Source organism: Bubalus bubalis, chromosome 7 (genome assembly GCF_019923935.1).
Source record: "Bubalus bubalis isolate 160015118507 breed Murrah chromosome 7, NDDB_SH_1, whole genome shotgun sequence".
Classification (NCBI taxonomy): domain Eukaryota; kingdom Metazoa; phylum Chordata; class Mammalia; order Artiodactyla; family Bovidae; genus Bubalus; species Bubalus bubalis.
Window position 1 is genome coordinate 25883148 of NC_059163.1, and position 14768 is coordinate 25897915.

The 14768-nt window shown below is 46.8% G+C and overlaps 1 protein-coding gene across 5 annotated transcripts in view; it reads right to left on the reverse strand.

Moving 5' to 3' along the window:
• SHROOM3 (shroom family member 3) overlaps positions 1–14768 on the reverse strand; it is a 335191-nt gene that overhangs the window by 56285 nt on the left and 264138 nt on the right. For all 5 annotated transcript variants that reach the window (XM_044945747.2, XM_044945752.2, XM_044945748.2 and 2 more), the window contains one exon: positions 1450–1581. In XM_044945747.2, the coding sequence (XP_044801682.2) occupies positions 1450–1581 (132 nt within the window). The remainder of the gene's footprint in view (positions 1–1449; positions 1582–14768) is intronic.

Sequence of the window (14768 nt, forward strand, 5' to 3'; positions counted from 1 at the left end):
GGGTTTTATGTGCATCAGCACTTTCAATCCTCTCAGCAACTGAAGGGAGAAGATTAGTAATTAAACACATTTTACATATTGGAAACAGAACTTAAATAACTTGCCTGCAGTTATATATATAGAATATTTTTTTATGGCTTATGGTTGCTTTACAATGTTGTGTTAGTTTCTGCTGTACAGCAAAGTGAATCAGCTATACACATACGTATATCCCCCCTTTTTTGGATTTCCTTCCCATTTAGGTCACCAGAGAGGACTGAGTATAGTTCCTCATGTAGGTTCTCAATAGTTATCTATTTTATACGTGCGTGCACACGTGCAAAGTCACTTCAGTTGTGTCTGATTCTTTGTGACCGTATGGACTGTAGCCTACCACGCTCCTCTGTCAATGGGGATTCTCCAGGCAAGAATACTGGAGTGGGTTGCCATGCCCTCCTCCAGAGGATCTTCTCGACCCAGGGATTGAACCCATGTCTCTTATGTCTCCTTCGCTGACGGGCAGGTTCTTTACCCCTAGGCACCACCTGGGAAGCCCAATCTCCCAATCCATCCCACCCCATCCTCTTTGCCCCTGCATTATATATTAAATGGCAGAATTAAGACGTGAATTCCAGGTAGACTGATTCCATGGACTCCATCTTACTATACTATACTGCCTTTCATGCTGGCACACACACTTACATGACAGTGATGAAAAGGATAAGAATGAGAACATCCTCAATAAACCAGCACCTAATATTTACTTCACCTGACAATGAGCAGGCTCTGTGCTAAGTGCTTTGAATATCTCATCTCCTTGAATCCCCACAACTGTCCTATGAAGTAGGCTGTTATGCTAACTGCTGAGTGGAGTGGCTGTGAGCTCAAACTGTCTGAATTTGAACACACCGCCTCCTAACTAGATGCCTGTACACCAGTGCAAACCTCACAGCACTGGGGTGAGAATCTGATGAGGTACGCAAAGCCCAAGCACACAGGAAGCACAGATAAGTACTTACACATTTTCATTAGGCCAACTTTGTAATCTCAGGACATTTCTCAATTAGAGAAATTTTCAATGAGTATCAGCTCAAAGACGAATTCATCTTGTTGTACAATGTAACACATGAGTCATTTCCAAAGTGTAGGACCTTGGTACATCTCCTTGAGTGTTTTTAATTACAGTTTTAAAAACAGCTGTGAATTTTTTTTTTTTTTTTTTTTTTTAAAGATATTTGCATCAAATGATTTGAGGGACCCCTCAGATTACCTGCCAGGAACCTGATGCTTCTTCAGAACCTAGTTTGGAAACTGTCATCAGGATGGTTATCCTTCTGAATTCCGAGCTTCTGCCTGACCTCCTCACCTCTCTCTCTCATCTGTATTTGTGACCAGCCTCAGCCTCATTCCCTCTTCCCGTAGCCAAGTCCCTCTTCAAGACCACTCAACAAGGTCCTCCGTGCCTCTTACCTGTGCTTCAGCCGAGGTTTAACCCCTCCTGACCACACTACTTTTCTGTGCTGGGGGTCAGAGGTGAGGTGCTCTGGGCCGAATGAGTTAGAGGTGCCAGTGTCTGCAGGGCCCGGGTCTGCACGTGCATCTCTGGAGAAAAGAGGAAAACAAGAAGTTGAGTGTGGTGGTGTTCATGGGCAGGGTGGATAAACGAATCCAACATGGACAAGGTATGAGAATTCACTGTGGAGCTGGCGCAGAGCAGCACAGCTGAGTGCAGAGGTCTAAGCCTGCACCCACCCAGGCACTCTGCACTGGTGGGGGTTGTCACCCTCTCCTATCTGTGTTTCTACAATAAGCAATAAGGTGTACTTCCCAATCTCAGAATTCTAGATTTTTCCAACCAAGCAGGGAGAAAGACTCATTGACCATTATGAAGAAGAACCCACCTGTAATTCAGGATCTGTTAGTGAATAAGTGAAAAACTTGAACTCACTGAAGGAGGTGGTTTCCTGAGACAAGTTTCTGCTGCCTCCTGACCTAGGGTAGCTGGAAGGAGAGCAACTCCCAGAGCACCAGCCCTGGCTCCGTTTGCACAAGCCAACGCTTGAGTCCAAGCTATTTCAGATTGTTTAGATTCCACTGCGCTGGAGGCAAGCCTTTTGTGTGTCCATTTAAATCCACCCTCCCCCCCCAGTCCCTAACACCATTTCCCTAACACTTTTCCTCCACACACCCAGGGAGCCGGAGAAAAATGTTAAGCCCCAAGTGGCCAGTGTGTTCCCCATGGGAACAGATGCACTTCTCCTGTGGAGAGTCTTGGGTTCTTAATTTCCAAACACCGTGTCTGCACCTTCAAGGTCTGCTCTTGATCAGTGAGTCTGTCCCTGCATCAGACTCTTGAGGCAGGTTCGCCACACTGGGTACCAGTGATATGCTTTCATGTCTCTTTGAGAGCTAACCAGTAGCCCCCGCACTACATCCTATAAGCAGGAATCTGAAGAAGGCGCAAATGCCTGCGGTTTCTCTTCTGCACAGGCCTTGGGTGAGAAGTGGTGGGATTAGGCATGGTATTGATTTCTTTGTATTTCAGGACAGGGAGGGGGATGGTCAGGCAGTCAGCAGGGAGTCTCCACTTCTAAACTTTTGTCTAGTTTTATCTAAGTGTAATCGCCTTCTTTGTTACCTTACTTTTCTCAACGATTTGAGGATGCTTGACTTGGAATATATTCAGTATTCCCCTATACCGGAAGTCTGAAAGCCTGGTTGGGGTTCTGTCGCTTGTGAGCCAAATGACATTGGGCAAGTAAATGGTGAGCCCCAGGCTCCTCATAGGGAACCTAAGAATATGGCAGAACCCACAGTGTAGGAACCTGGCCTTGGAGTCTGAGTCAAGTCCTGGCCCCAGCCACTGAGCAAACTCTATGACCTTGTCCTCTCTGTGCCTCTATTCTTGGATCTCTGAAATAGGTGCAAAGGAACAATGGCTTTCATAGCATTGTTGAGAAGTGTTGTGTTAGTTGCTCAGTCATGTAGGACTCTTTGCAAGCCTATGGACTGTAGCCTCCATCCACGAAATTCTCCAGGTAAGAATACTGGAGTGGGTTGCCATGCCCTCCTCCATGGAATCTTCCCAACCCAGGATCAAACCTGGGTCTCCCACACTGCAGGTAGATTCTTTACCATCTGAGCCACCAAAGAGGCCCAATTCAGGTAAAGCACGTAGAATAATAATGATGTCTGTACCTATTCAGTTCAGTTCAATTCAGTCGCTCAGTCGTGCCCGACTCTTTGCGACCCCATGAATTGCAGCACGCCAGGCCTCCCTCGGAGAAGGCAATGGCAACCCACTCCAGTACTCTTGCCTGGAAAATCCCATGGATGGAGGAGCCTGGTAGGCTGCAGTCCATGGGGTCGCTAAGAGTCAGACACGACTGAGCGACCTCACTTTCACTTTTCACTTTCATGTACTGGAGAAGGAAAAGGCAACCCACTCCAGTGTTCTTGCCTGGAGAATCCCAGAGACGGCGGGGCCTGGTGGGCTGCCGTCTCTGGGGTCGCACAGAGTCGGACACGACTGAAGCGACTTAGCAGCAGCAGCAGCAGGCCTCCCTGTCCATCACCAACTCCCAGAGTTCACTCAGACTCACATCCATCGAGTCAGTGATGCCATCCAGCCATCTCATCCTCTGTCGTCCCCTTCTCCTCCTGCCCCCAATCCCTCCCAGCATCAGTCTTTTCCAATGAGTCAACTCTTCACATGAGGTGGCCAAAGTACTGGAGTTTCAGCTTCAGCATCATTCCTTCCAAAGAAATCCCAGGGCTGATCTCCTTCAGAATGGACTGGTTGGATCTCCTTGCAGTCCAAGGGACTCTCAAGAGTCTTCTCCAACACCACAGTTCAAAAGCATCAATTCTTCAGTGCTCAGCCTTCTTCACAGTCCAACTCTCACATCCATACATGACCACAGGAAAAACCATAGCCTTGACTAGACGGACCTTTGTTGGCAAAGTAATGTCTCTGCTTTTGAATACGCTATATAGTTTGGTCATAACTTTCCTTCCAAGGAGTAAGCGTCTTGTAATTTCATGGCTGCAGTCACCATCTGCAGTGATTTTGGAGCCCAAAAAAATAAAGTCTGACACTGTTTCCCCATCTATTTCCCATGAAGTGATGAGACCAGATGCCATGTTCTGAATGTTGAGCTTTAAGTCAACTTTTTCACTCTCCACTTTCACTTTCATCAAGAGGCTTTTGAGTTCCTCTTCACTTTCTGCCATAAGGGTTGTGTCATCTGCATATCTGAGGTTATTGATATTTCTCCCGGCAATCTTGATTCCAGCTTGTGCTTCTTCCAGTCCAGCGTTTCTCATGATGTACTCTGCATATAAGTTAAATAAACAGGGTGACAATATACAGCCTTGACATACTCCTTTTCCTATTTGGAACCAGTCTATTGTTCCATGTCCAGTTCTACTGTTGCTTCCTGACCTGCACACAGATTTCTCAAGAGGCAGATCAGGTGGTCTGGTATTCCCATCTCTTTCAGAATTTTCCACAGTTTATTGTGATCCACACAGTCAAAGGCTTTGACATAGTCAATAAAGCAGGAATAGATGTTTTTCTGGAACTCTCTTGCTTTTTCCATGATTCAGCGGATGTTGACAATTTGATCTCTGGTTCCTCTGCCTTTTCTAAAACCAGCTTGAACATCAGGAAGTTCATGGTTCACGTATTACTGAAGCCTGGCTTGGAGAATTTTGAGCATTACTTTACTAGTGTGTGAGATGAGTGCAATTGTGCATTAGTTTGAGCATTCTTTGGCATTGCCTTTCTTTGGGATTGGAATGAAAACTGACCTTTTCCAGTCCTGTGGCCCCTGCTGAGTTTTCCAAATTTACCTATTCAGCACTCAGCAAATCAGCTCCTATAATTATATGTATCCTGTGGAGTTGGTATCGAGCTTCTAGATAATGTCTGTTAACTGTCCTGCATACTGCCTACACATGGGGTATCTGCTTAATTAATGAATCATTTTCATTATTGTCTTCAACCTTCATTTTAGAACTCCTTTCAGCCAAGATCGTTATGTAAAACAGACACAACTAAAAGACCTAATTTGTGCTGGAAATAACAGCAAAAGAGCCTTGTCTGGAGTTAGCACATCAGAGACTTTTGCAGAATTCATCATGTGGTCTCTAATTAGGGTTTCTCCTACAGCCCTAAGCCACAAGAAAAAGCTCTGATGTGCTAACTCTGGACAAGGCTCTTTTGGCCCCAGTGGCCATCTGATTTAAGCTGAGGTGGAAAGTAGGCTCAGGGGCATCTTATCAAATCCATGAATGTAAAGATGACACAGCACATCCACAGCCAGCCATTGGTAGAATCCATTTCGACAGCAAGCTTGACTTTCTGGCTTTCCTCTAGACCCTGCTGCTGTCCATGGGAGAAAACAAGAAAGACCAGGCCTAAGCTTTCACAAAACCTTTGTGGCATTTAGTAACTTCCTCATTTTGGGGCCTAAAACACAGTTGTTGGCTCTGCCCTCTCTGAATATGGCCGAGTCCTTTTCTCTCTCCTTAGCCCCTACCCCTCTCTGGGAAGCACCAAGGGATGGAAGATCCAAGGTGCAGGCTGTCTGGAGTGAAGGGCTAGAAGGAAGAGCAGGCAAATAGGAAAGAGATGGAAGCAAGAAGAACAGGAGGCTGTTTCATCTTTTTAAGGATTTTTTATGCAGGATTCTTCTCACCCCTAGCAGAGACCAGCACCCCAGCAATGACCTCTGGGGGACCAGGCTGAGGTTAACAACCGGGTGTGAGGGCTCAGAAAACCTGGGTTGCGTGTTGCTGACGGTGGCAAGTCACAGCACAGCCTCCCTGCCAATCTTCACCTCCCCCGACCCTGGGCTGGCTACGACGCTCCGGTGTGGGCTGCCTGGATGCTCGACACCAAGGAGGAAGCAAGGCTGAAAGGAAGGCAGGAAGGATGACCAGCACCCAGAACACACCTTCTCTGCCTTAAACTCTTTCTGGAATAATCGGGACAACAAATAAACACTTTTAAACTCACATGCTCTAGTGAAAAGAAATTCCATAGTGAATCTTGCTGGCCAAACTGGTGAGATGTTTTTGAGGGTTGTTTTTAATATCGTTTTTACTACTGTCCATCTCAGTACCACAAACTATGAACAAGGAAACAGAAATCAGAGCTGACTTGAAAGATTTACCAGGGGCCAAAACAAAATGATTGTGATGCACTAGCCCAGTGTCATCTTTCTTCGCCAGATAAACAAGAAATCCAGGCCAACCACCTACATATTTCTACTTCCTACGCTAAGTACATTCATATTCCCAGCCCCCACTGTTCATACATGAATGTGAGAGTTGGACCATAAAGAAGGCTGAGCGCCAAAGAATTGATGGTTTCGAACTGTGGTGCTGGAGAAGACTCTTGAGAGTTCCTTGGACAGCAAGGAGATCAAACTAGTCAATCCTAAAGGAAATCAACCCTGAATAAGGAATGAAGCTGAAACTCCAATACTTTGGCCACCTGATGAGAAGAGCCTTACTCATGAGAAAGGACCCTCATGCTGGGAAAGACTGAGGGCATGAGAAGGGGACAACAGAGGATGAGATGGTTAGATGGCATCACTGACTCAACGGACTCAAAGAGTTTGAGTGAACTCTGGGAGATGATTAAGGTCAAGGAAGCCTGCTGTGAGGCAGTCCACGGGATCACAAAGAGTCAAATACGACTTAGCCACCGAATAACAGCACAGTTGATAATTTATGAATATATACTAACTGCTTCACTATTTGGTATTTTAATGGAGTCCTTAACTGCTTTCTGAACTGAGCTTCAGCCAATACTGAAGAAGCAGTTCCAGATCGCCCTGTTCCTGTAGCTCTCTTGAACTCCAAGGGGAGGTGTCTGGGGAGGGTCTCTCCAGATCCCTTTAGCTCCTGATTTCTACTATATTTCCATGAGGATGGGCAGAGGGGGCTCCAATCTCCTTAGCGTGGGCTGTTACAGCCTTAGGAAGAGCTCAGTTCTGACAATCAGCAGTTTTCCTCTTTTGGTTGTGTTTTGCCTGGGGAAGCTTCCTCGCCAGCCACATCCACTCCAGTCCCCCTCCAACCCAGGGGCCAGCGCCATCTTTAAAAAGAAAACTAAATGGATTATGTCATTTCTAATAATAAAACTTGTGTAGCTTCCACATGCACTCTGGAGAAAATCCAAGTTCTTATAAAGAACAATATCAAGAACAAGCCTGCTACGCTCTCCACTTCACACATGCAATTCCCTCCGCCTGGAAGTCTTCCTCCTGATTCTCTGCTTGACCGGCTCGTCCTCAGCCTTTTGGTCCAGGGAGCACACCACCTCCTCAGAGACCATTTCATCTGCCTCATACAGTCTCTGCCCAGCACCTGGTCTTTCCTGTCATTGCACCTGGGGCCACAGGTAAATGTTTATTTCCACACGGATTGCACTGGACAGAAAGTGCAGCCAACTCAGGGTCCACGGCTGGCTTTTCTTCAGTTTTGCGCTTTTAAACCACTACATACCCAGGGCCTCAGTGAGTGGCTCACGATAGGCACACAATACAGATTTATAGAAGCAATCACAGTTGACTGTAAAGGGAAAAATTGTGTGATGCATCCAAAATGGAGCTCTATGCCCTTCAACTTTTAAAGGCATTAAATTGTTTACGCATTTTGGGAAAGCTGGGGACCTCTTTTAGTCACTTTCTATATAAAGTTATGAGGGCTTCCCTGGTGGCTCAGCAGTAAAAAAAATTCACCTGCCAATGCAGGAGATGTGGGTTCGATCTCTGGGTCGGGACGATTCCCCCTGAGGAGGGCATGTAACCCACTCCAGTATTCTTGCCTGGAGATTCCCATGGACAGAGGAGCATGGCAGGCTACAGCCCATAGGGTCACAAAGAGTCGGACTCGACTGAGCTGCTCAACAACAACAACATGTAAGGTTGTGAGTTGATTCCTTTGTAAAGTAGAATTCGGCTCTAACTGTTGGTCCCTGTCACAACAGCTGGCTTTTGTGGAGTAGACAGGAGCAGTGCTGGGGGACTACCCCCTTCGCCCAACAGTTGGCACAGCTCAGCACCATCTTGCTGCCTTATGTTTCGAAACCACCAGAATGCTTTTTGAGATTAAACAGACAGAAGTGCATTTATACAGGGCCAAATTGTCCTCAGAGTCCCCTAGAGAAATTCCTTTGGATTTAGGCGGGGTGCCTGCATGTACTCATTTTCATAATTTGCTCTGTGAGGTTGCGTTTGTGGGTGCCTGGGTCTCTATGTTCTCTTTCTGCTGCTCCAGGTCCATCACGCAGGAAGCTGCATGTCATCATCTCTGCATCCTGTTTCCAGGCCTCTCCTCATATCAGAACCTCAGGTTCCCGAGCCCCTTTCTTCCCTTCAGTCTCTGGGAGGCAGAGAGGGTCTGGATTCTCTGCCCCTTCAGTGTGTGGCAGAAGATACTAAGAACCCATGCCCTCTGGCTCAGATTTCTGCTGTTAGCCTAAGGCAGCTGTTCTTTGTTTGCTGATGACTGGGCATCTATCAAAGGTGTCACAGATGTCCTCAATGAACTGCCCTCTCTTGAAAAGCCCCTTGTTTCTATTACTGATCTTTTGGTTCCTATGTATTTAGACAGAACCTTTTGGGTCACTGTCCCTTCATTCTTCCCCTCTCTTGGGGCTTCCCTTGTGGCTCAGCTGGTAAAGAATCTGCCTGCAATGCCGGAGACCTGGGTTTGATCCCTGGGTTGGGAAGATCTCTTGGAGAAGGGATAGGCTGCCCACTCCAGTATTCTTGGACTTCCTTGGTGGCTCAGATGGCAGAGAATCTGCCTACAACACAGGAGACCCAGGTTCAGTCCCTGGATGAGGAAGATCCCCTGGAGGAGAGCATGGCAACCCATTCCAGTATTCTTGCCTGGAGAATCCCATGGACAGAGGAGCCTGGTGGGCTGCAGTCCATGGGGTCCCAAAGAGTCAGACATGACTGAGCGACTAAGCACAGCACAGCAAAGGGCATGCTTACAGTGGAACGCACTGAACAGGATACAGGCCTGAGGCAACACAGAGTAGACTTCTTAGATGGTAAGTAATAATTTAAAAAGCAAGTGAAGTGCAAGTCTCTCAGTTGTGTCCGACTCTTTGCGACCCCATGAACTATACAGTCCATAGAATTCTCCAGGCCAGAATACTGGAGTGGGTAGCCTATTACTTCTCCAGGGTATCTTCCTGACCCAGGAATTGAACTGGGCTCTCCTGCACTGCAGGTGGATTCTTTACCAGCTGAGCTACCCAGGCATCCCTTTACTTGTCCTCAAAAAAACCTCTTCCTTCTGTTCACCCACCTTGGTTTGGCAGTATGGTTATTATAGGAGGCCATGTATAACCCTTCAGCCGTGCATAGAGGTGCTTTGTAGGTCTCGGCCCTGTGTCGACCTGTACCTCCTGTGCCTCTTGTTGACGCTTTTTCTCACTTGATTTCCCCTGAAACCTCCCAAATGGAACAAGTGTACAACTTACAACACTAACATTCAGCATATTTCTGACTCTTTCCAAAACCATAAGCCTAACTATCTCCAGATCTTAAGCCAGTGACCTAGATGCCAACCTTGCATCTGGAAAAGGGTGGGTAGGGGAAAAAGCCAAATAACTAGCCAAATCTTTTAACCTACCTATTAAATACTTAATCTGCGTCATATTTACTTTTGACTGCAATGCTACCACCTCCAGGGCCCTAAGACTAGTCCAGGGCAAGTGCATAGGAAAACCAAGGGCCCTCATGCAAGGGCTTATATTAAATTGGCGACATCTTTACCACTGGAGCGTATTGTCCTAGACACAAACACTCCTCAAGAGTATGACCTTAAATCAACACAGTAAGTGGCAGGCTGCATAACTTGTATGAACAATGTGGATTCCACAGCCAGCTGCTTGGGTTCCTATTCTGGCTCTGTCACCTAGCAGGTGTCTGACTTTGGGCAGGTCATTCAGCCTCTCACGCCTCGGTTTCCTCCCCCATAAATATTAAAATATGCATATCAAAGTGTAGTTGTGAGGCTTGAATGAATATGTGTAACACACTTAGAACGGTGCCTGGCAGTGTTTCCTTCTTACCATTGGCAAGGAAATTTACATTTCTTGGACACATGGTGTGTACCAGATACTGTGCTTTAATAGGTTATTAATCTTATCATTTGAGACAGCAATGATCCTCATATAGATAAAGAAAGCAAAAAGAAATAAGACAAGTAGAAAGTAGTCAGGCTGGAGACCACACCACGCCTCAGGCAATGCCTGAGGGTCCCAAGACTGTGCGTGCTTTTTTCTTAGGCATCAGCCACATGCCAATCCACATGACCATTTCTGCCACATGACCCTTTTGCCATTCATACATGACAGAAAGCAATGAATGAAGACAAAAGACCAGAAAAAGTACCAAAATGTTACTACTGGGTGATAGGATTAAGGGTGATATTTTCCCCCCCTTTTCTGTATGTTGCAAATTGTTTACAATTAACATTTATGACTGTAGTTATCAGAAAAAGTAAAATCAGCCTTAATTTTTTTTCCCTCACTAGAATGAATCTCAGCCTGATTTCTCCATATTTTTAAAGGAAAAGCTTTGTCAGGAAATGGAGTGGATGTACTACCCTGGGGGTAAGTTTGGGCAATGGAGAGACTTCATGCCACTATTCCATCTGAGCCCTAGGACCTCAGCTGTAAAAAGGGGCAGAGTACTATCTGCCTGGTGACATGGCTGTGGGATCTGGTAAGCCTGGCATGTGATAACCACCACAAGAAGGGAGCTATTATCATTTGATCCAAGTGGCCTACATAAGAGAGATGAGTACGGGAAGGCACCCAAGGGGTGTGACAGGATGCGGGTATAACCATTGGCTCTTTCATTCCTTAAAGAGGGCAACTGCAAATGTCCAAAGCATTTGGTGAGAGATATAAATGTCACAGTTCTCACATCTAAGAACAGGAAATAAAAGGCGTTACCTGGGCCCCTTAGGAACAGACCAGGGCAGAAGGCCCAGCAACCAGCGTGAAAGAAATGGTTTCTGGAGTATCAAGGCTGATAGTATCAGCCTAAGGATTCTTCTACAAGCCTCATTTCAGCAGAGGTAACTTCAGGCGCTGAGCAGGGATGGGACTCGGCAAATGTGTCTGCATGGTTGTTTTCAAAACATGATGAGGTTGGGCCCAGGTCTTTTTAGACCCTGGAGTCCTCTCACCTTAGGCTTTAGGGAGTGAGACCCCCTATCCTCCTCCAAGTGGGAGTGGATGACAGACCCTGGCTCTGGAAGGGAGGAGACTGCAGTCTGTGGGAGGTAGGGTTTCTTTCTCCCATGCGTGCTCAGTCATGTCCAATTTTGTGACCCCATGGACTGTAGCCCACCAGGCTCCTCTATCCATGGGATTCTCCAGGCAAGAATTCTGGAGTGGGTTGCCATTTCTTCCTCCAGGGGATCTTCCCGACCCAGTGATCGAACCCAGGTCTCCTGCATTGGCAGGCAGATTCTTTACCACTGAGCCATCAAGGAAGCCCTTCTCTCTTCCATCTACATGCAAATAAGTTGCTCCTTTCCTAGACCTGCCTGGAGAAGAGGGATGGACGTGCAAAATGTAAATGGAGGTGGTCATTCATCGCAAGAAAATAGGTCCCTGGCTAAATTTGGCAACAGCTGAGGGATCTTAGCAAAATGGAACTCACCCCCTTGTTTGTGGGGGAGGCCTAATCCTTACTTTGCCCAAGAGGATTATTGGGTCTTAGAAAGAAGCTCACATGCACTTTTTTTAAGCTTGTGCCAACTGCATTTGTGTCCACAATATCCAAGATTCGTTCTGCTTTTTGGGGTAAATAATAGACATTCCATGCTATTTACATCCCTCCAAATCTCAAACCTAAATGTTTCCAACCTCTGCTATCACCCAAAGTGGGACTCTGTCTCCCAAGCTTTGCCCCAGCTGTGGCTTTATATTCTTTGGAAGTATATTTTAAATGGAAGGCAAGGTACCCACACTGCAGTCAACTTGTGGAAAAGTAATCGTCTGTGGATTTTAATATATCTTTTCAAGGTGTTTGTAACTATGGTTCCACTGGCTAAGTTTCTACTTATCCCCATCATTTTTCCTTTCCTTCCGTTACTATGTGCTGTGCTGTGCTAAGTCGCTTCAGCCATGCCCGACTCTTTGTAATCCTATGGACTGTAGCCCGCTAGGCTCCTCTATCCGTGGAATTCTCCAGGCAAGAATACTGGAGTGAGTTGCCATGCCCCTCTTCAGGGGATCTTCCTGACCCAGGGATTGAACCCGTGTCTCTTATGTCTCCTATACCAGCAGGCAGGTTCTTCACCACTAGTGCCACCTGGGAAGCCCAGCACCTGAGTAGGGCTTTACAAAGTATTTTTACATAACAAATTCAATCCTCATAATAACCCTATGAAGTGTTTTCCCTCTTTCATAGAAAAAGGAAACCGGGGAATGGGTAATTTAAGTAAATTGCTCAAGATCACAAAGACAGTGGTAAAGCCAAGACCCCACACACTATAAGGCTCGGAAGCATGCCCTTAACCTTGATCTGCACATCATCTAGGGGCTCAGATACTTGTAGGTGGAGTGGACTGTAGAATAAATAGAGCTGCCTGATTCCAGGAAAAGCATGACAATTCTTCCAGTCCTGGCATCCTCAGGAGCCACGATCTGTGGTGGCTTCTATAGTAACTTCTCACCTTCACCAACAGGGCTGTTTAATTTCCATCTGCAGTTACAGTTCCTGTTTCTGGGGACAATGGAACTCGCAATGAGTAGGAATCTGGGCCTCAAACAGCATCTGATTTGAAGCTTCAAGACAAACTCTGAGCTGGCTGTGCTCTCTTCTTGAACCTTTGGGCTGCCTACGATCCCTAGGTTTCCTGAGCCTACCTGGTCCTCCAAGCTGAAGGAAAACCTGCCATGGACACCAATTCCTTCCAGACCAGAACCTGGTCTTGTTAACGTCCCAGGCATAAACAGATGGTACTGGGCACAAAAGCTAAAACAAAAGCAGGTAGGAAAGTGAGTGGTCATCTTCTTCCAAATGGGCACAGCAGGTCCTACCCCCTCGCCTGGGCACCAGCACACAGGAGGTGCCAGCGGGTAGGGGCTTGGCAGGTCCACCCTGGGCCAGCTGAGAGCAGGAAATACCCTGTGAGCCGCACATCACCCCTCGTCTCCCCTCCCACTAGAATGCCAGCACGCCAAGCCTGGGAAAAGTACAGAATCCACGACAAAGAGAAGGTACTGGACTGTGACCCCATGACACAAACCAGGGGCGGATCAGCGGCCTCCGCCCCAGCCAGACCTGGCTCAGTGGGGAGGCGGCCTCCTCTCACTACTGAATTCCAGCTGCTGGTGGTGAAGAGGTAACCATGGGAACCAACACAAAGGGCTTAAGTTGAGTGAAAGAGGCTGGAGGCGATGGGGAAGAAGCAGAGGGACCTTCAAGTGACAGTCCTATGATTCTCCTAGCTTTAGCCCAGCACAGTTACTATGGATCAGACTAAGAGACTAGTGGAAACTGAACAGAGCCAAGCAGCCTCTAGGGGTCAGAGACAACCAGAGAGCTGTAGGGTTTCCCTCCAGATTTCTTTTCTCCCCTTCAGAGTGATGCCCCCAAAGCTTCATCCGCCAGGACTTTGGCCCTGAGATAACACGGCTCACTTGGGTGGACAAAACTGGTACACGGTGACGTTCCTTTAAACAAGCAGCACTTTGCAAAGAGGTTCCTCTCGTGCCCCCTGGCTTCAGCCTGTTGTCCCAGCAGCACCCACTCTGCTTGCTGAGGGGCTTCCCTGGTGGGTTTTACACAGACCTGGGTGGTTGAGGAACTGGTCCGGAGGTTGGCCGACAAGCTACACTACAGAAGACAGCCATGGATGCTGAGAACGTTAAGAGAGCATCTTGCATAAAAACCTGTACTCTGGTGGGGTGGGCTGGGAATTCTGTGAAAAGGCTCATATCTACGTAGGGAATCATGTCTGTATACTTAACTATCTTCCCCTCAAGGCACCCACATATTATTTTAATTGGCCAATGTGACTTCATGTGTCTTCATTAACTCAGAAGGGTTCTCAATCTACCACTTGGGATTTTTTCTTTTATAAAGTTCTAAATCAGGGTTCTCCAGAATCTGGCAGTTGAGGAAACACCATGAAAATGGGGAATATAAAATATCCTGGGGCAACAGTTTAATGTTCCTCTTAATTTTTAAAAAATATAGCTGATTTATAGTGCTGTGTTGGATTTAGGTGTACATTAAAGAGATTCAGTCATATATATATTCTAACATATATAATGGAGCTAAAACTCCAATGCTTTAGCCACCTGATGCAAAGAGCCAACTCACTGGAAAAGACCCTGATGCTGGGAAAGATTGAGGGTAGGAGGAGACGCGGGCAACAGAAGATGAGATGGTTGGATGGCATCACTGACTCAAATGGACATGAGTTTGAGCAAACTCTGGGAGATAGTGAAGGACAGGGAAGCCCGGCGTGCTGCAGTCCATGGGGTCCAACAACAATATTCTAACAGATACACACTAGTATATATATAAAATAGATAACAACAAGGATCTACATTTCTCTCACTTTCAGGGCTTGTGGTACACTTCTCATCTTGCCTTGCTGGTAGAGACCAAGATAATACTGCACCTATGTCAGCCCCTACTAGGGCTTTACAAAATCTCAAGCAAATCCACGTTCTTTGTTCACAAGTCACAGAGGGCCGCTGACAGGAAGACTTTTGAGGGCCTGGG